General features: G+C 30.6%; 1 protein-coding gene across 8 annotated transcripts; it reads right to left on the bottom strand.

Moving 5' to 3' along the window:
- Positions 1-17004: 17004 nt before the first annotated feature.
- Positions 17005-20216, bottom strand: LOC107908196 (heat stress transcription factor A-6b-like). Of its 8 annotated transcripts, none has more exons than XM_041098108.1 (4): positions 19557-20166; positions 17752-18852; positions 17545-17649; positions 17005-17339 (listed from the first exon to the last, which is right to left on the bottom strand). In XM_041098108.1, the coding sequence occupies exons 1-2, from the start codon at positions 19869-19871 to the stop codon at positions 18079-18081; spliced, it is 1089 nt and encodes a 362-aa protein (XP_040954042.1). In that variant the 5' UTR covers positions 19872-20166; the 3' UTR covers positions 17005-17339; positions 17545-17649; positions 17752-18078.
- Positions 20217-20573: the final 357 nt, after the last annotated feature.

Here is a 20573-nt window from a genome sequence, read left to right on the forward strand (position 1 = left end):
GAGGATATCTTATATGGTTTTAACAGCACATTGGGTGGATGAAAAGTGGGGGTTGCAAAAAAGGATTATAAATTTTTTCCCAATATCCGCTCATAGAGGTGAAAGCATAGGTCAAGCCATTGAAAAATGTCTTTGAGATTGGGAAATTGAGAGGGTCTTCACTATTACAGTTGATAATGCATCCGCCAATAGTGTTTCCATTGAATATTTGAGAAAGAAATTGAATCATCGAAATGTTTCTATTGCAAATGGAAGATTTATTCATATGAGATGTGTTGCACGCATTCTTAATCTCATTGTGCAATACGGTATTAAGGATGCTTCTGTGTCAGTGGATTGAGTTAGAGTTGCTGTGAGGTATATAAGAACATCACCATCGAGGTTGAAAAAATTCAACCAACGAGTAAAAGAAAAAATGATAGATAGTAAGGCTCAATTGCGTTTAGATGTGCCTACTATATGGAACTCAACATATATAATGTTAAAGGTGGCCGAAAAATATGAGAGTGCATTTGAATCATATGTACGTGATGACTATAATTTTTTTCTTGACCTTACTGCTGGAGATGGAGTTCCTACATTTGATGATAGGGAAATTGTTCGAAGAATTATAAAAGTATTAGAGCCTTTTTATCATCTTACATTGAAGGTGTCCGGATCTTTGCATGTTACCTCTCATTCACTTTTTGAAGTATTGACAGATGTGCATTGTCTTTTTGATGGGTGGCAAGATTGTGGAGATCTAGACATAATTTCTATGACTTCCAAAATGAGAGAGAAATATAATAAGTATTGAGGTGAAGGAAACAAGATCAACATGCTAGTTTACTTTGCGGTCGTCTTTGATCCGCGATGTAAAATGAGTTTTTTGGACTTTGGGGTCAACTTGCTTTTTCCTAATGTTGCTAATGACATTATGAAAATGATTGATAAAGATTTGCATTGCTTGTTCAATGAGTATTCTTCTAATGCCGGGAGAATTGAATTGTTTGAAGGTAGATCTAGTTCTTCGATAAATCTTTGCAGTTCAATGGAAATAAATTAGTCAGAAATGAAAACGGGCTTGGCCAAACAAAAATACCTTAAGAAGAAGAAACAAGTTGGATTAGAAAGCAAATCTGAGTTGGATACATATTTGGGTGAGGATGAAGAAGTAAACAATTCAAGTTCATTTGATTTGCTATTGTGGTGGAAAATGAACAGTCCTAGATTCCTTGTTCTTGCACAAATGGCTCGAGATATTCTTGCTATTCCTATCTCAACAGTTGCCTCGGAAAGTGCATTTAGCACGGGTGGACGTGTTCTCGATAGTTTTAGAAGTTCTCTAACTCCTCTCATGGTCTAAGCTTTGGTTTGCACACAAGATTGGCTTCGGAAATCTAATGATGCCATTAATCTTGAAGATTATTTTGATGAACTTCAAACAATGGAAGATGGTAATATATAAATTTTAATTTATAAAATAAGCTTTTGTATTCTTTATATTAGTAATAGTAAGCATTCCCGTAATTTAACTAACACTTTTGTTTTTAAATTTGCTAGACTTATCCAAAATACCCGAAGATCAAGAAGGTAACATACTTAGCATTAGTTTATAAAGTTAAATGTTTATTTAATTTATTTTTGCAAAAAAAATTTATTATTTAACTAGCTCATTAATACTTTTACTAGATGTTCAAGATTATCAACAGCGTTCGAAGCACAAGAAAAAAACTTAAACGTTTCTATAATGGTTTTTGAGCTGATGTGTTATTGTTATTAGTTTGGTTTGATTTGTTATTGTTGTTGGTTAATTGGACTTTTGTTGTGTTCTTTTGGTGTAGGTTTCTATTGTATTTTGGACTTTTGCTTATGTTTTGTGTTTTTATTATAATGTTGTTTATTTCGACTCATGCTCTTTACTTGGACTTTTACTTATGTTTTTTTTTATTATAATCTTTTTGTATTATTTTTGTTGTTTATTTGGAATCATGTTGTTTATTTGGGTTGATGTCGTGTTACTTTTATTTATTCACTTATTTACTTCAATTTTTTGTTGTATGATTATGTTTAAAAACTTTAAAGAAAATTATTTTTTGAAAAATTACGTAGAAATAAACAACAATAATTTTATTTTATTTTTAAACTTAACTCGAACAAATAATTCGATTCGATTCGATTTCTATCTCACTCGATTCGATTCGATAAAACTTCAAATAAAGTTAGGATGATAAAATGAGATTCGAAAACTCGATTAACTCAAAAATTTTCGATTCGATTCGATCGAATGCTCACCCCTAGTTATAATATTAAGAAATCTTAATAATTAAGTAAATGTATATATATTATATAATAATTAATTAATTAAAGTATAATAAAACAAATAAAAAAAGAGAAAGCCATACACATTAGAAAGAAAAAGAAAGTCACGCACGGCCTTAGGGACTTCTAGGGTTTAAAGTTCAATTGGTTAGTCAATTTAATCCCTTTTCTTGTATTTTTTATGTTTTTGGAATCTCGGTACCTAGGGCAACCCGACCCATGTCGAAATTTTAGCAATTATTAATATTTTAAATGTTGTTATTGTTAAATAATTTAAATATTAGGGATTGAATTGATAGATTTTTAAGCTAGAAATGAAAAAGGATTAAATTGTAAATTTTGAGTAATAGGGACTAAATTGTGAAAAATTCAAAATTTAAAGGTTTAAGTGAAAATTGGGAGTTAAATTTAGTTTAAAGTGAAATTTGTATAAAAATATAAGATTAATTGTAAAGAATAAAAAAATTAGTCTAGGTTTAGGGACTAAATTGAAATTTAGGCAAATATTGAGTAAAAATTTAAATATTCAATATAAAATTGAATTGTGTTGTATTGATGAATTTTAATTGTTTTAGATTCCATAGCTAACGTCATACCGGAATCCTTGACTAAAAAGGGGAAGGATAAAATCAACGTTGAATAGCTCAGAATTCACGGTTTGTATTTCTATAATCTGAACCTAGTTACTAATTGTTGTATTTTGATTTAATGCATATGGTAAGTGGTTGAGGTGAGTATTTGACACTTTGATATTGAATTGAATTAAAGTTGATTGAAATGGATTGAATTGGTATATATATTATGAATGTATTGATTATTTGAATTGAAATGAATATATATATGCAAATATGATAATTGAAAATGATAGTTATTTCGGGGATGAATTGTAAATGAGGTTATAAGTGTAATGTTGGTTTGGTGTATATAATCATGTGTTTGTGTTTGAAGTCATAGTATGGTATGGTAAATTGAACCAAAGCTTGGTATGTGCATGCGAATTTAAGTTAATGTTTTAGGTAAATATGAGCTAGGCCAAATTCATGGATTTTGACATGTTTATAATTTTAATTTGGATGATGCATTGATGATATGTTTTGATGATATAAATGTGGTACCAATGAGGGTACATTGGTTAGGCACCTAGGATGATTGTTTTGGCATGTTTTGAATGTGTTTGATCGTGTTTTGAATAGGTTAAACGAATGGTTTTTGAGTTGTTTAATGTTCAAGCTTGTAGGGAATGGTAAATTTATTTTTCAAGGCACATTTTAGGTCTACACAACCAGACACACGGGCGTGTGACTTGACCGTGTGAGACACACAACGAGCATACAGGCATGAGAGTTCATCTCGAAGGGTACACGGCCTGGCACATGGGCGTGTGGCTTGGCCGTGTAACCCAAGTCAAAGAGTTACACGAGCTGGGACACAGCCATGTGTTCCTTTTCGAATTCCCACACGGGCATGTGACTTGGCCGTGTGAGTCACACAGCCTGACCACTCGGCTGTATGAACCCTGCAATTAAAATTTTTTCTAACTTTTTCCTAAAATTTTCAAATGTTCCCGATTCAGTCTCAAATCGTTTCTAATGTGTTTTCAAACTCTCAAAGGCTTAATAAGGGACTCTATGCATGTTAATGATGAATCATTTTATGATTTTTGAAATGCTTGAAATGAATGATTAGATTACGATTACTTGGTAATGCTCTGAATCCCTATTTTAGTGACAGATACGGGTTAGGGGTGTTACAATTTTAGTATATGTTATGAAGCCTTTTGGATAATGTTGTTTTCCATATACTATAAGTTATAAACAAAATCCATTTTTATGGTGATCACTCATCACACTCTCTTCGGTAACTATTATTAGATATCTTTTGGATTGGATTGTTTTGGAATTTAATAAATATCTTTTACATTTCCACACTCTTTTTTTTATTAACGTTTCTCTTCTCTCATTATCATATCCCTCAAAACAAAACCCCAACAAGGCCTCCTTCTATCCCACCTACAAAATTATGTATTATAATAAAATTTATCAAAATCTAAAATAGTTTTATATCATTTTGTATATATTTGTATGATTGATATTTTAAAGATCAGATCGTTGAATTTATTAATATAATTGTACTTTTCACGCATGTAAATTTTTGAATTGATTTGATATATCTACCACATCGATCTAAAATATTGTATATATTAATATTTATTGTACTGTTGAAAGTTATTTTTTCATAAAACAAATAGTTATAAAATTTTAATTTACGTCAAGTTTGATGTGTATGATCTATATGAATGAAATGTAAAAAATAATTATTTGATTGTTAAAATACTAATCGTACAAAATTATAAAAAATGGTGCAAAACTAAAGACTTTAATTTCACACTATTTTAAGTGGATCTGTCTCCATTAAGTAATGTAATAATATAATAGACAAAAGTTGAGTTTATTCAAATAATAATCTACACAATTACTTATAATAAATAAATATAGTTGAAATATTACTTGAGAGAATATATTTAAAAAAATTGAAAGTCCAATTCATTATGGTATTTATTATTTTTACTATTTTTCTTTAATGAAAATAAATTAAAATCACCAATAAGGTAACGTTTGGTATGATAGAAAGTGATAATTTTCTTGGAAATTTAATCAGTTGGAAAATGATTCCAACATTTGGTATCTCAATAAAAATTACTTTATTTGGAATCTAACTTTCCCGCAAACATAGTAATGTGATTGCGATGATAAAAAGTGAGATGTAGGTTGAGAAGTTAAAAAGATATTAAATAAAAAATTAACCCTATTTTATTTTAATTTTGGGTATTGATCTATTAAATGTAAAAAAAACAAACAAACTATTACCTCATTACTACTATCAACTCTCTTATTATTTCAATTAATTCTTTGAAAGTATGTATCTTTCCATTTTGGTATATGGATTGATAAATATGAAATAAATTTGATTTCAATTAAAATAATGATTTTAAAAAATATCCATTAAATTATTACTAAATATTTAATCCAAAAACTTATTACTAATAAAGTTTATTCTAAAATATTAAATACATCAATATTATTTTAATTTAATAAAGATAAATTTGTAAATTATCATTACATTTAGACCTGTCCATGAGTCGGGCCTTGACAAAAATTTAGGCTCGTTTGATAGGCCCGGGCCTGACCCCAAAAATGGGCCTAAATTTTTGTCCAAGCCCAACCTGAAATAAAAATATTAAAACTCGGGTCTGACCCGGTCCGACCGTATTAAATTTTTTATATTATTTTTTGTATAATTTTTATTTAAAATATAATACATCAAAAACACTAAAAACATTAAAATAAATGTTTCCCAACAAATTAAAAATAATTTTAAAAAATCTTTATACTTAAATAATACTAAGATAGGTGCAACTTAACAAATAAATGTCTTTAAAATAGTAGCAAATTTAACAATAAAATAAGAGTTATACAATATCGAAACAATAACAATAAAATAGTTGCAACATAATAGGAAATAGTAGCAAAACAGTGGGAAAACAACAAAATCTTTTTCTTTTTACAAATTCGGGTAAGGCCAGGCCCAGGCCAAAAAAGCATTATCTGAGGTCCAACCCGTTTTCTAAATGGGTCTTCTTCTTTTTTTGTCCTAGACCATTTTTCGAACCTATATTTTTATCCAAATCCTCTCATTTTTTGAGTAGACCTTCAAGTCAACCGAGTGACTTGACCTATGGACAGGTCTAATTGCATTCCCAAGAAAATATTTAGCGAACCAAGCATGATAATGTAACTTTTTAGGGATCTTAATCAATACTTTCTAACATATACCAAATGTTGCAAAATAGTTTTCCTAATAAACACAATCTATTGAAATCATAAAATGGTAAACTACCAAACACTACCTCACTATTGGGTGTAGTAATAAGATACGTCGCGCATTTAAGGAGAGAACACAGATTTGAACATCGATGAAGACATTATTAAAAGGGACAATCACAAACCTCAAATATGAACAATAAAACCGATATAAAAATTATCAAAAAATAAATTAAAATCATAAAAAGAGAGAGTAAAATTATCGCAAATCTCACATTATAAAAAATATATTATATTATCCATTCAAAATAATCTTCAATTAAATTAGAAAATATAGAATTACAACCAACAATCCTACATTACGGTAAAATGATTTTGCCATCAATAGGCAATAACCGATATAGAAGAGTAATTGCATGTGAAAACATAAGGGGCCCCGTTCCCTTTATTTAGAGGGCATACGTGTTGTGGTAGAAGGGAGCAAAGGGTTTGTATATAAGGCAGCAAAGTGAACAAAACATACAAGCTAAGCCAATCCCCATTCTCATATACTACAATTTGTCACATGATTCTTTAAAAATTTAAAAACAAGTTAGATAATTTTTTTAACAATTTCATTATAAGTTCTGATCATATTTGCTCTTTTTGACATGACGTCTATAACTATTTATAGCCCTTTTCTAACCCATAAATCGGAAGATAATACACTTCAGCACACTCGAACCCACGTCCTCCTACATTAGTAATAATGCCTATGCCAATCGAACTAAGACTCAACCGATAAGTTAAATAATTTTTTAATTGACGGGGAGTAAACTAATAATAATAGCTTAATTTAAAAAAAAGATGACAATGTACTAAAAATATATATATTTAAAATATCTATAATATAAAAATGAATAATTTAATATTTTTTTAAAAGAGGTAGTATTTTCTATAAAGAATTTATTTATAGTGGGATTTAATTAAAAAAAAGATAGTTATCACATACCAATTTTGAAATTGAAAATTATAAAATAAATTATAGTAGTATCCATAAATTTATAAAGTATCATAAATCAAAATTTAGGTGTTGTTTGATAAATTAAAAAATTAAGTTATTAAATCTATTTGATATATTATTTAAAATTACAATTAAGTACTAAATGTAATTAGAATGTTTGATAAATAATAATTTTAAAAAAATTAAAGGTAAAATGTTTAAAGGATAATGTTAAAAGAATAACAATAATTGAAAAAAATTCACATTAACTGATAAATCTACTTATCATTTTCAACCCATCAATTTTTTAATTTGAATGATCTTAAAAAATTAAATTACTGATTTAAAAAATTCTATGTTGCTTTGCTGGGAAAAAAAGTCAAAATTGAATTTTTTTTTTGTTTTACATTTATTTAATTAAGTTATGTCTAATTAGCTCATGACATTAATTTAATAAGCCTTGAAATAATATTATAGTTATATTAGAGGTCCCTCGGAAAAAAGACTCCATCCATCCCAAAAAAATTTGTCACATTTTGGAATTTTAGTAATAAAAAGATTTCCAACTTTAACCTCTTATACTTAAAAATTCATAATAGATAAAATTTTGAAAATATATATTGTAAAAAACTTTCAAAAGAATATTTATAAAAAATTCAATTTTAAATATATTTTTATTAATTAAGAATAGTTGAGGATATAATTTTAAAAAATTGACTTAAAAAAATGTCAAGTAATATAAACACAATTAGTGCATTGAAATATAAATTATATGATATTCAAACAAAATTTCTTGTGAGTGAGAGATTAATGTTCCCTTGTCTTGTTGGATAAGACAAATTTATATTCGATTAAATAAATTATTTAAAAAACCAATGAATCTCCGGTTTACATGTATATATGCTAGTAAAACAATGAAAATAGAAGAGGAAAATTAACTACAGGGCAAGAAATTACCCTAAGGTCTTGACTATATATACAAGTTTAGCAAAAGCACAAGTCCCATTTGGGTTCTTACAAAAATTCCAGGAAATTGGGATTGGCCAAAATATGAAGAAGAAAAGAAAATACCATTCCAAGCTATAAATGAGGGAGTGATGCAGAGTTATGATGGGCGTCTAAATATAGGGAATGAATCGGCCATGCAAATGCAATTATACGAAAGTGATACTATTATTTTGCCCCTGTGTTTGCATGCAAAAAGATGGGGATTGGGAAAGAACGGCAAAGCTACCACCGAATGGGGTCCATCTCCTTCTTCACGGGTTCTTCTATTACCAGATTCACGCATGCAGTTTTGGCTCTCTTGCCCCGCTTCACTACACCACATTTTTTATGTTTTTCTTTTCTACATATATATAAAAATAAGTTTAGTATCTATTTTTGTACCTACACTTGCATAAACTCTTAATTGCCCCAACACTTATATTTTTTTTATTTATATAAGGGTGGGTTTAGATGGGCGATGCTGTGCGTTTAGCTTACTTTTTGTCTTACGCTACAGTATCTAATATCACCGCCACCGTTTTTTTTACATTGACCGCAAGTAAACACACCACCCATCCAAACCCACCTTAAGTTTGATTTAAAAATTGCAGAAACAATTATATTTTTGCCGTTGGTACATAGCAATGTTAGCCATCTTGTCCGCCACCCTATTCACTTATTACATATGTATTACAATAATTAGATATAAAATAAAAAAATAGTTAGTACAAATTTAAATTTGAAATTAGAAAGATGTGTATTAACTCTTGTAAATAAAATAAGACATCTTCAAATTAAGCAAAAATCTTTCATTCTCTTTACTAAAAATAAGTCATGAAAGTAGCTAAATATTACCAATTGAATTAGTTTATTGCTAACTCGTATACTAAAACATGGGTAAAAAATTGTGCTCCTACCAAATATAGCATAAATTTAATTTATGAATGATTCGAGTTTATGTAAACAAAAATATTTTAACAATTTTTTAAATATCAAATCTTTGATCTTGGTTCAAGTCCATAAAAATATAAATTTTCTCAATTTGGTCCCTGGAATTTTTTATTGTCCACATTAATTTTGGAACTTGGCAACTTTTCCTAATTTAGTTCATGAACTTAGATTCCATTAAGGTTCATTAATATGACACTCTAAGATTGTGCCACGTCATCACTTGAAAATTTTTAAAAATGATATGAAATCCTAAAATTTTACAAAAATATTAAAAATTATAAATAATTAAAAAAATTAATGTGACAAAATTTTCAAAATGTCATATCATCATACCTTAAGAAAATTCAAGTAGAGACCAAATTGGAAAAAGCTATCAAATTTTGAAACTAATGTGGACTAAACAAAAGTTCAAAGTCCAAGGTGGGAAAAATGGTCAAGTCAAGAGACTAAATGTTATTTTATCATTATTCTATTTTATTTCTCATATTTTTCATATAAAAAAAATCTCAAAAACATGTTTTTTGTATTTTCATTAATCAAAACAAATTTTTACTTTTTATTTAAAAAAACATGTTTTATATTTTCTAAAACGAGAAAAGATTATATAAAGTTGAAATACCAAGTCAGTTTTATATTCATTATTAATCATTTAATATCATCTCATCTTTTTTTTTTCATGTCATCCGCGCACCAGTTTACTTAAACTTTAAACCCAAAATTTATATACATTTATATTCAAACTTAAATCCCTAAAATCTTCATTAATGGTGTCTTTACAAGTAAGTTTTTATGGGAAATCATACAAAGATATTTGTGAATGGCAACATGATATTGGTAAAATAAAAGAACGAATCCACATAATAGTATACAATAGGAACCAATAGAATTGAGATTTTAGGGGTTTAAGTTTGAATCTAAATGTATACAAACTTTGAGTTAAAAGTTTTAATAAAGTGAAGCATTGATGATATAAAAAAATGATATTAAATGATTGGTAACGAATCTCAGTATCATATAGTTCTTATTCTTAAAAATCTAAAATAAACTTATTATTTTCATAATTTTTCTCTCCGTCCTTTTATCTTAATAATAAGATTAAGGTCATTGGCTGATTGAGTCTTAGCTCGATTAGTATTATTATTGTTGTCCGTGTAGGAGGATGTGGGTTCAAGTGTTTTGAAGCAAATTATATTCTTATTTAAAGATTATAGAGAAACTATAGGTAGTTCTAGATATTGTATCAAAAAGACCATTGAACTCATATCCACTTATAAGAATTGTCGGAAGAAAAGAAAAGAAGAGAAGATATTTTCAATAACAGTGTTGGTGGTCAATTTAAGCTTATTCCTATTTTTAAGGATGATATCAACTATGGCGGCTAAGTAGATTTAAGACATGCTTATTATAGTTAAATCTCATGCGCCGTGTTTCATGGTACAATTGTTATTACTAACAACAAGAGGGGGTTTGTAGGAAAGGAGAAGATGGGCCAAAAATGAATGATAACCGAGGCCTTGTAGTTTAAAGTCCAATTAAAAAGTGGGGCCGGCGGGGGATGTTACAAGTGGGGCTTGTATTGATGAAACTCACGAGAAAGGTAAAGAGATAGAGATTGATACATCATAGTCATAGATAGGGGCATATATATTTTTAATTAACAAAATAATTTACAGTTGTAGATTTGCCGGTCACGAGCGCTGACTAGGACAGTTGGACCCCAACTTTAAGCTCTATCTTGACCCCACGTGTTCCACTCATGTGACTGAAGTTGTGTAAACTGGGCGAATAACAGATTTGTCACTACATATAAACTGAAAGTTGTCAGATTGGTTTTTATTAAAAATTTTTTAGATAAAATAATTATAAAGGAATAGAAGGTAAAAGAAACTAATGGGAAATGATGTATGTATGTTGTTTAGATAGTTAAAATTTGTTGGATGGAGTAATGAAAATTAGTAGAAGAAGTTGAGAAATTAAATATATAAATTTAACGTGAAAAAGGCCTCAAAAGAGGATAAAGATAATTTTATTATAATGATAAAAGAACGAAAAGTACAAAAGATGAAGATAAAAATTAAACCTTAAAACTCGAAAATAAATAGCCCTCAAAATATAAATACAAAATTCTCTAAAAATATTACGAGCTCTAATATTTTAATGGATATATAAATTTTCTAAAATTGTGAAAGAGGTCAAATAATAAAACACCCATATATACCATTCATTCGACTCATTCCCTGATGATATGAAGCTTAGTGGTGAAGGAAATTGTGACCCAATCAGGTTGACGCAACGACCATTGCAATTGCTCAATTTCAGCCAACATGTTAACCTATAGACAAAAAGTCCAAAATCAATGCCGAAGAACTATGAGGAGCCCAAGGAACAATGTTCACACTCTCTTGGTGTCTGCAACAAAAACCGACATTGTGTCATGGTCTATATAAATTAGTCATCTTTTAATTGTTAAAACCTTAGGATCTTAATTTTTAAATGAACTGATAAGAGAAGAGAAAAGGGTTTTACAAACAGAATGATGGAATTTTATATTTTATATCGATGAATTTGAAATTTATATATAAGTTTGCTACTATACCAATGACATGATATGATTGATATATAAATAAATATTTATAAAAATAATTAAGATTAGAGGATCCCATCATCTTTGAAATATCCCCAACCTTAACTCTCAATACAATCCAAATTTATTATAAATAAAAGAAAATCCATCGTAATATCCTTAGATAACACTTTATACTATAATCCTTGTGACCAACCCACTGAAATGATTTAAACTAACAAATAAATAATAATCCTGTGTGTTTAAACTAGATGATGAGTTGTTTGTCTTCACCATGAAATGATAGCTTTTTCAAGTTTTCTTTTTGGGCTCGAGTCAACTCATTGGCATCAAAAGGAGAACAAAGAAAAATCAATGTGAAAGATGAGAAGATAAAATAGGATTTTAATCTATTGGTTTAAATGATTACCAAAAATTTTTGTCTTTTTGAAGGAAAAACTTGTCTTGTTTTTGGTCCATCAATCCACTGTGCTTCTCCTGCATTGCCGACGGATTCATATCTATGAAAAACCATAACATATCAGACAAACTTGCTGCAACTCAAATATCTAAACTAACAGGTTTTGTTAAAAAAGGGCTACTATTATCACCCAAAAAATTTTAGAGCCAATGTCATGGAATGGTCCTCATCCTCACAGATGCTTGTAAGGGAAGGTTAAAATGAAAGAGATCAAACCCAAGACAAAATTATGTGTCGTACACTAGCGTAGCAGACTTAGGGCGGTGAGATTCAGACCCAGTCTAAGTGTCCTCAATGGCTGCACTTCTTCATTAGACTGGAAAAATGTGTCTTTTTGTAGCCCTTGAGTCCACAAAATGACTTGACCATGGGACAATGTTAAACCACATGTTTATTTTATATGCTTTGAAACCACACATACATGTTTACCTTGCCTTTAATGCAACTTGTGTATTTAGGCATAGGAAATGAAGAATATCAAGAGGAATCGGCCAAAAATTCACCGTTAATGTTGTTGTACAATTCTAAATCACACAGGTTACAATCATCTAAACTATAATTAATTTTACTAAATATTAGTGTCGAAATCATTTTTTATTTTGGAAAAAAAAACAAAAAATTAGTTGTCGACTTTAAAAAAATAAAAATTGGGAGTCGTCACAAATCTTTTATTAAGGTGTGATTGGATCACCTAAAAAAACGACTTTGGTCTACGAGTTTCAGAAAAATGGATTCGGGAGTCAGTTACGTACGAGGAAGAATTAGCACCCTCGTAACGCCCAAAAATTGGTACCAAATTGATTAATTAATGTCTTAAAGTCGAGAGTAAAAAAAATGCGATCCTTAATTAAATTATTTATTAAGACTTTCTTATTTTGAAAAAAAGAAAAATATCACACCCAATGCGTTAGGGCACAACATTTTATTCTCTTCAAGTTGAGTTAGTCCAAAAAACTCGTGTAATAAAATTTAAGAAAATATCTAATTGTTTAAAATTTATGAAGAAATCGCAGCCCAATACGTTAGGGCACAATTTCCTAAAATCCCAAACATTCAATATTTCATTTATTTTTTAAAAAAATCTTTGTCTCGAAAAATCAACGTGTCACATCCAATACGTTAGGACACAACATATTAAATTCCCGATGACAAGTTTTATTTTGTTTGATTAAAGAGCAATTCTCGATTGTTAGATTTAACGAAGAAAATCGGAACCCAATACGTTAGGGCTCAATTTTCTTGAAAATCCTAAATACGAGTATTATCTCTATTTTGAAAAGTTCTATTTTTAAATTCGAGTGAAAAGATGACGTAATGTTAGATTGTATGTACAAATGCTACAATAATAAATACAACAATAATAAATACATCAATGGCATAAAAATAATATAAACAAATAAATAAACGAAACTAATATGCATAAAAAATAAACAATGACGATGCAAGAATATCAAATAAATAAACAAGATAAACAATAATATAAATGAAAACACAAATTAATAAACAAATGAAAGAACTAAATAAAAAAAGAATAAAAGGTACATAATATACATATTGAACCCTTTTTTAAAAAAAACATGCACGTGGATTTACATATAAAATCTAGAATTATAAAATTTGTATATATAGCAAAATCTATAATGTATTTATGAAAATAAAAAAATACGTAATTATAAATATGTATATATATATAAAAATAAAAAAATAAAGAAAAATATTCATAAAAAAATATAAATATATATGTAGATAAAGTAATAATAATTACATATATATATATATAAAATAACCATATTATCAATTAATTAAAAAAACAAAGAATGAAAAAAAAACTAAATTGAACTGTAGACAAAAATCTAGGGCAAATTCGCAAATAATTGGAGGTAAAAGGATTAAATTGAATGCGCGAATTACATAGAGGGGCTGGAAGGAAAATTTTCCCTTCTCCTCTAAAACGGTGTCGTTCAAGTAGGGTTAAATTGAAATTCAAAATAAATTAAAGGGCGAATTTAAAAAATAAAAAAAACCTAATTGGAAATATATTAAAAGATGGAGGGGCTAAAAGCGCAATTTGCCCCTCCGCTCAAAAACACGCGGATCCTAGGCCGAGTCGGGTCGGCCTCCCCAAAACAACGTCGTTTTGGCACCTGGGGAGGCCTAGTGAAACGGCATCATTTCACTAGGCTATTTAAGCCACTAACTCTAAAAAAAAAAAATCATTTTAAGCCTTCTTCAAAAAAAAAAAACAAAAAAAAAACTTCAAAAAGCTCTCCCCTTCCCCATTGTCCGGCGTTCAGTCTGGCCATTGGCCGATCATCGGCCACCGCGCCGGTCGCCGATCTCCAGCGTCAGCACCGCCATCTGCGGTGGTCGGAAAAGGAGAAAATCTCCTATTCGGTCCCTTTGAAGCCCCTAAACCCAGATCTGGACCCGAAGCCCACAAAACACTGCTGCAAGAGCCTCAAATCTCCAAGAAACCTTTCGGTTTCCGACTGTTCACGGTGGTTTTGGGCACCACTCAGGTCGTTTCTTTCCCTTTTTTATTTCATTCGTATGTACATAAAAAAAATGTAAAACTAATAGTAGATAAATAAAAAAATTGTTTATATCAACATTTTTACTCTTCGATTGAATCTGTGATTTTATTCTCTTGCTCTTGCGTTTGTAAAGAATGGTTGTTTTTTATTGATTTCGAATCCGATCCCGTTTACAGTACATTGAGTGTGCTTTTATAACCGAAGTATCAACAATATAAAGAAACAAATCTTTGATTTGATTTGTAAATCTTTTCTTTCCATATACTGTCTTTTTCTTTCTTGATGTGCAGGTACAAAGATCATACGGGGCTGCGGCGCGAACGAGGAAGGCTGCGGTTTACCCTAGAAACCCTAGGGTTTTCGAAACTACTTGGGCCACTACTAATTTTGGGCCTATTTTGTTGTAATCGGGTTTGGGTTAATTGGGCCACTATTTTGTCTTATTAATTAGGCCATACAGGCCTGCTTGTAATTTGGGCCTTTTAGACCCGGACAAAATCGGGTATTTACAATTAGTTTTTCTTTCACTCTGATATTCAATCAATAGTGTTTCAATTTAATTATTAAATTATTAAAATATTTTTATTTAAAAAATAATAACAAATATTAATTTAAAAATTTTTTTATCTTCTTATATAATTTTTTTTTAAAAATTCATGCTTACATATTTAAACCCAAACACCAAACATTCCCTCTTTCAATTTTGTCATTTCAACTAAAATAATATTTAAATTTTATATAAATTCTTAATAAATATATTATATAATTATTTTCTCACATAGTTAGTATACTATAGTTTATTGATTATGTCATTGATTGAGTTAATGTCACAAATTAAATTAATATCAACTCGAAAAAAATGACAATATAATAATAAATAATTGAAGTGCATTTAATATTGTTAGTACGATGTTTTTGCGCATTTAGAATTTCTTTTCACTCACAATTTAAACTATTTTTTTAATTTTAATTTCGTACATATTGCATATATGTTATTAGTATTAATCTCAATCTTACATTTCATTATTTATTGTATGGTATTTATAAACACACTCTTAAACTCTAAACATGTGATTTCTATAGGTGTATGTGTGTGAGATAAAAGTTTTAGTATAATTAGACTCCCAAAATTTAATATTAAGATCCATCAGCACTCTTGTGCAGCGTGACCTATTCTCTTCTATAATTTCTTTTAACTAGGCTGCAGAGTTGGCCTAAAACATTGCCAACATAAAGCATTGCCTTGTTGGATATGGCAGCCCACCAGACCAAAACCCATCAAAAGGGTCCAAAACTTTGTCCATTTAATGAGAGACATCTTGTGAGAGATGTTGGTGTTGCCAATGAACCAAGGAAATTTTGCCACACATCAACTCACTGATTTAACTTCGGTGCACCAAAAATGAGAAGAGAAAAAAAAAACCCATTTTTCTCTGAAACCCATTTTACGCGTTGCAGGGATACAATTTGCAAACTATGGACCTTACTTCTGATATTGATTTAATTTTTTTCTCTGAAAATTCGGTTTCTTTCTGAAGTCAAAGGAAAAAACATGCATTGAATTTTATGAAAGACACCAGTGAAAACCGCGTGGAAGGGAAACTTCTGATATTTTCATATCCTATCCCTTTTGCAACCAATAATTAGCTGACATGCAACTAAACCCGTCATTCATTTGGCCACATTTTTCCCTAGTTAAGCCAAAAGCAAGAATACCGTGTCAAATGTTTTCTTGCAACTATTCAAAACTGATCTTTGCACTGTTTCTTGTCACTCAAGCACATATAAATTGAAAGTGAAATGTACCAGTATCATGTCGGCCGTATATATAAATCTGTAGGGAAAAATAAAACAGACCCATCGTAGAGACAAGATTGGAATCATTTAACCATTGTCCTACAACCTAATTGATCACATGCTCATGATGTTTAAAAAGGGGTGTTCGTTAAGTCTTTTTTTGATATGCATACAATGAAAATGATGAAATGTTTTGCCAAGTTGCACATTGCTATCTAATCACACTATTTGTTTCAAAGAAGACAACATTTTTACCTTTATATACTTGCATGGGGTCCTGCAACTGAGCCCCCATTTGGTCGGTAAAACATTAACTTCCAATTACAGTGTGATCTACAGAGGAAGCAATATAGTCAAACATGTATCAGAAATGATGGTTTTTTGATATTTTGTGTTTATAAGGTCCAAAATCAGGCCCATTAATCACATTGGTCCGAACTCGTTTAACTTTTATTGCAACGATTTTTTTCTCTTCTTTTTAAAAAGAGTTTACTCGATTTTGATGTTCCAAGAGCCAGCAAATGAGGGGATTTTCAATGCAAATTGGGCCACAAAAAACTGAGAAGAATATGATGACCATGAACGTCGCTTTTGAGAATATGGTTATGTCCATAACCTCCTATGAATTCAATTCTCACTGCAAATTTCAACTTTTGAAGAAACAACATCAACCAAAATTTTAAAGAAAAAATCTTTAGTGCTTATCAGGGAATTCATGAATTCATCTGGTGAAAGCAATATCATCAAAAGACAAGCAGCGAGAAACCGTTTGTTTACATTCCCTAGTTTAGACCACTGCGATTTGGTGCAAAGATTTGACAGCGACCAATCAGAATCCAATTGCCATTGGCCATAAAAATGTTGTCCTGGCACTAATGCAACAACTTCATGATTGTTCATTATTGTCCAAGTTTGATTTGATCTGTTGAAAAATGCTCAATCATGATATTAAAGCATTATTAGATGAAGTGATAACACAGTCTCATTGCGAATTTAATTGGAGTTGGATATGATATTAAAAGGTTTAGTATCACCGACCATGGTTCTTGCCACCGTCTCCCAAGGAAGAGACGAACAAAAATACAGCGAAATTGAACTTACAAAAAAAAAAAAGGGTTAAAGGCTACCAAGTGATGATTGTGAATTGGATTCCAATAGCAAAATCTTAGTCGGGTTTTTTCTTTGCAACTTGCAGCTACAACTTGTCGATTTTCAACAGCTTCAGAACAAATCTACACTGATTTAAGGCCAAAAAAAAGAATGAATTAAAAAGAGGGTACAGCTAGTTAGTGAATTAAAATGCTTATTGGCACATTACATTGTAAAGAAAGAACCTCGAAACAAGTCATGACGATGAACACAACAGCAGATTCTGATCTACATAGCTGCAAATACCTAACCAAAGATAGAGAAACATAAGCGGGCAAAATGGATATACAAAAGGGAATTGTAGATGAAGAGAAACCAGGAACAATGAGAGATTTTCCTCTGGATATGGTTCTTTTTTGGAATGTAATTCCCCCCCTATCCTGCCAAATAAAGCATCAGAGATTCAAAGCAATGTGAATGGATCATGGCCTAATTGTGTTGTTTCTTTTTAAGACCCTTTTTCTGCAGAAAATTAAGAGATTATGAACTAATGCTACAAAAACATGCAATTGCTACTTTGGACTCGAACCCAAATACCCCAACCGGTCAGCCAATACATTCACATCTTCATCTTCACCTTCACCTCCTTCAGGTATATCCAACTCTCCTTCAAATCTCTCATTCAATAATTCTTCCCAAAACCCTTCATCAAGCTCTCTGTCATGGCCATGGCCATGTTGGAGTTCATCTTGTGGTTCCTCTTGCTCCCTTCTGGCCCTACCATACCCTTGCATTTCCAGTGCCAATGCTTCCAACTCTGTCACTTGGCATCCGTACTCACCATACTCCGGAGGTTCAGTTTTAACCGGATTTATCCCCTCGCTACCTCGGCTCGATTGGCCTACATGTCGTTGATCGATCGGCCGTCGCCTTTTCTTCGACATGGCTTCTTCGAGCTCCTTCCTTTTCTCCTTCTGTTGCATCAACTGCCGGAGGAAAGCTGGATTCTGCATAGCTCTAGCCAAGAAAGACATCATTTGTTGCTGCTTCTTTTCAGTGCCTTGTAACCTTTCTTCCATGGCTTCAATATAAGCTCGAGTGCTTTGTTGCTGTTGTCTTAGCTTCACTAATTCCATCATTAACACCTGCTTGTCCCGCTTCAATCGACCAACTTCCCCATCTACCCCAAATCTGCCAACTTCAACACAAGGACCTAAAGGTTGCTGAGATGGTGGGGGCTGAGATGTGGTCTTTCTTCTCCTAATGTTCTTCAGCAGATGCTTATGGCCTCTAAGGAACCCTTCATTGGCAAACTCCCATTTATCTGGATCAGTCTTTCTAAAACCCTGCAGTAAGTGAAATCACACAATAAATCAAATAAAAAAAACTTGTTAATAATTTATGATTAGTTCCCATTGTTGATGCAGACAAGAACCAATAAATAATTGAGCGAGGTCCCACTTCCAGAAAGAACCATTAAGGTCTAAAAATTAAAAAACAATAAGAAAAAACCCAAGGGAGTTGCTCAAAGGAATAAAATAATGGTGATAGAACAATCTCTACAAAAACGTAATAAAAAACAATATATATAAACTTTGGATGATCTGTAAGTCATGTGAGATTCCAGAACTATCGAGCATCAATAATTTAAAGAGGAAAACTTTTTGCATCCAATGAACAAGGAGATAAAAGAATAAAAAAAAATCAATTATTGCTGCAAAAAAAAAAAAACTAAACGTAAATCAAACAAATTGAGTGAAACCCAGAAGAACATTAACAAGTAAACATTTTACTAAGAATCATTATGAAGCTATGAAATGGAGGAAGCAGTGGCCTTTGGCCCTTAAATGGTGAAATTATGGTTTAGTCACTCTAAAAACTGCAATATTACATTTTGACCTTCTAAAAGATTATAATTCAACATTAGCCTCCAGGGGAATAGAAATTCTAGCTTGATGTAATAATATTTGGAGAGAAATTTTTAAAATTGGAAAGTTTTTTTTTTTTTTTGGAAAATTGAAAACAGAGGTTGAGAGATAAGAAGACTTACGTAAGTATTGAGTTGCCGAACGAAACTAGAGAAATTATTGTGCTTGAAATATCGAGGAAGAAGATTAGTGGAGAAAGCGTGAGGATCCCACACAACAAAGCTGCTACCTCCTCTGCTCCACGAAACTATGTAATTAGTGCTAGGATCATCAACAATGTCAAAGGTCTTCGTGAGGAATGGCGGTGGCCCTGAATCGCGAAGACTCTCCATCGGCTGGGGTGGCGGCGGCCCCATCATCATCAGCGGCGGGTCATCGTCGGACTGTGAATAACTCGAGTTCGGGTACTCTTCCTTCACCGGAAAATACGGATTCATGGTCCCGAAACTCCGCTAAATTCTTTCTTCCTAAGATTACAAAATGATTCCTTTATCGAATTCAAACCCTTAATTTTGATGATTCTAAGTTCGTAAAACAAATGAGAATTTGAAAACAGGGGAAAGCTTCATATACGAAGAGCTGAAGCTGATTCCTCAAACATGTTAAAAAAAATTGAAAACTGAATCAAAAGAGAACCAGTACAATTATAAGTAGAAACAGAAAATAAAGAGAGAAAAAGTGAATCTTTTTTTTTTTTTTTTCTGTGTGAGGTTTCTTGTTTGGGAAGGTCGTTTTTGCCGTTATAGTAGAGTTGGTAGCTTAGTCACGCTCGTTTATATAATAAAAGCCACGAAAGCAGTGTAAAAAAAAAAAGTTAAAAATAAAGAGAAATATATTTAATTGTGGGGGATTTTACTTGTAAAAAATCATTTAGAAAGTTCTAGACATATCCAATGGAACTTATTATTTTATTCATTGTAATATTTAATTATTTTAGTTTTGGTTTTGGTTTAATAACATAAATTTATTTTAAAAAGCCTTATCTATTTTATAAAAGTATAAATAATAAATAGTTCCTTTCTTGTAGAAAGTTCTGGAACTTCATGGTAGTATATTCATTATTATTAGTTTTTTAATTTTTGGGAGAAAAAAATGGGATTCCATTGTAATCTGAATTTTGATTGGTTGGACAATGGGTC

This window comes from Gossypium hirsutum, chromosome D08 (genome assembly GCF_007990345.1).
Source record: "Gossypium hirsutum isolate 1008001.06 chromosome D08, Gossypium_hirsutum_v2.1, whole genome shotgun sequence".
In the NCBI taxonomy this organism is placed as follows: Eukaryota; Viridiplantae; Streptophyta; class Magnoliopsida; order Malvales; family Malvaceae; genus Gossypium; species Gossypium hirsutum.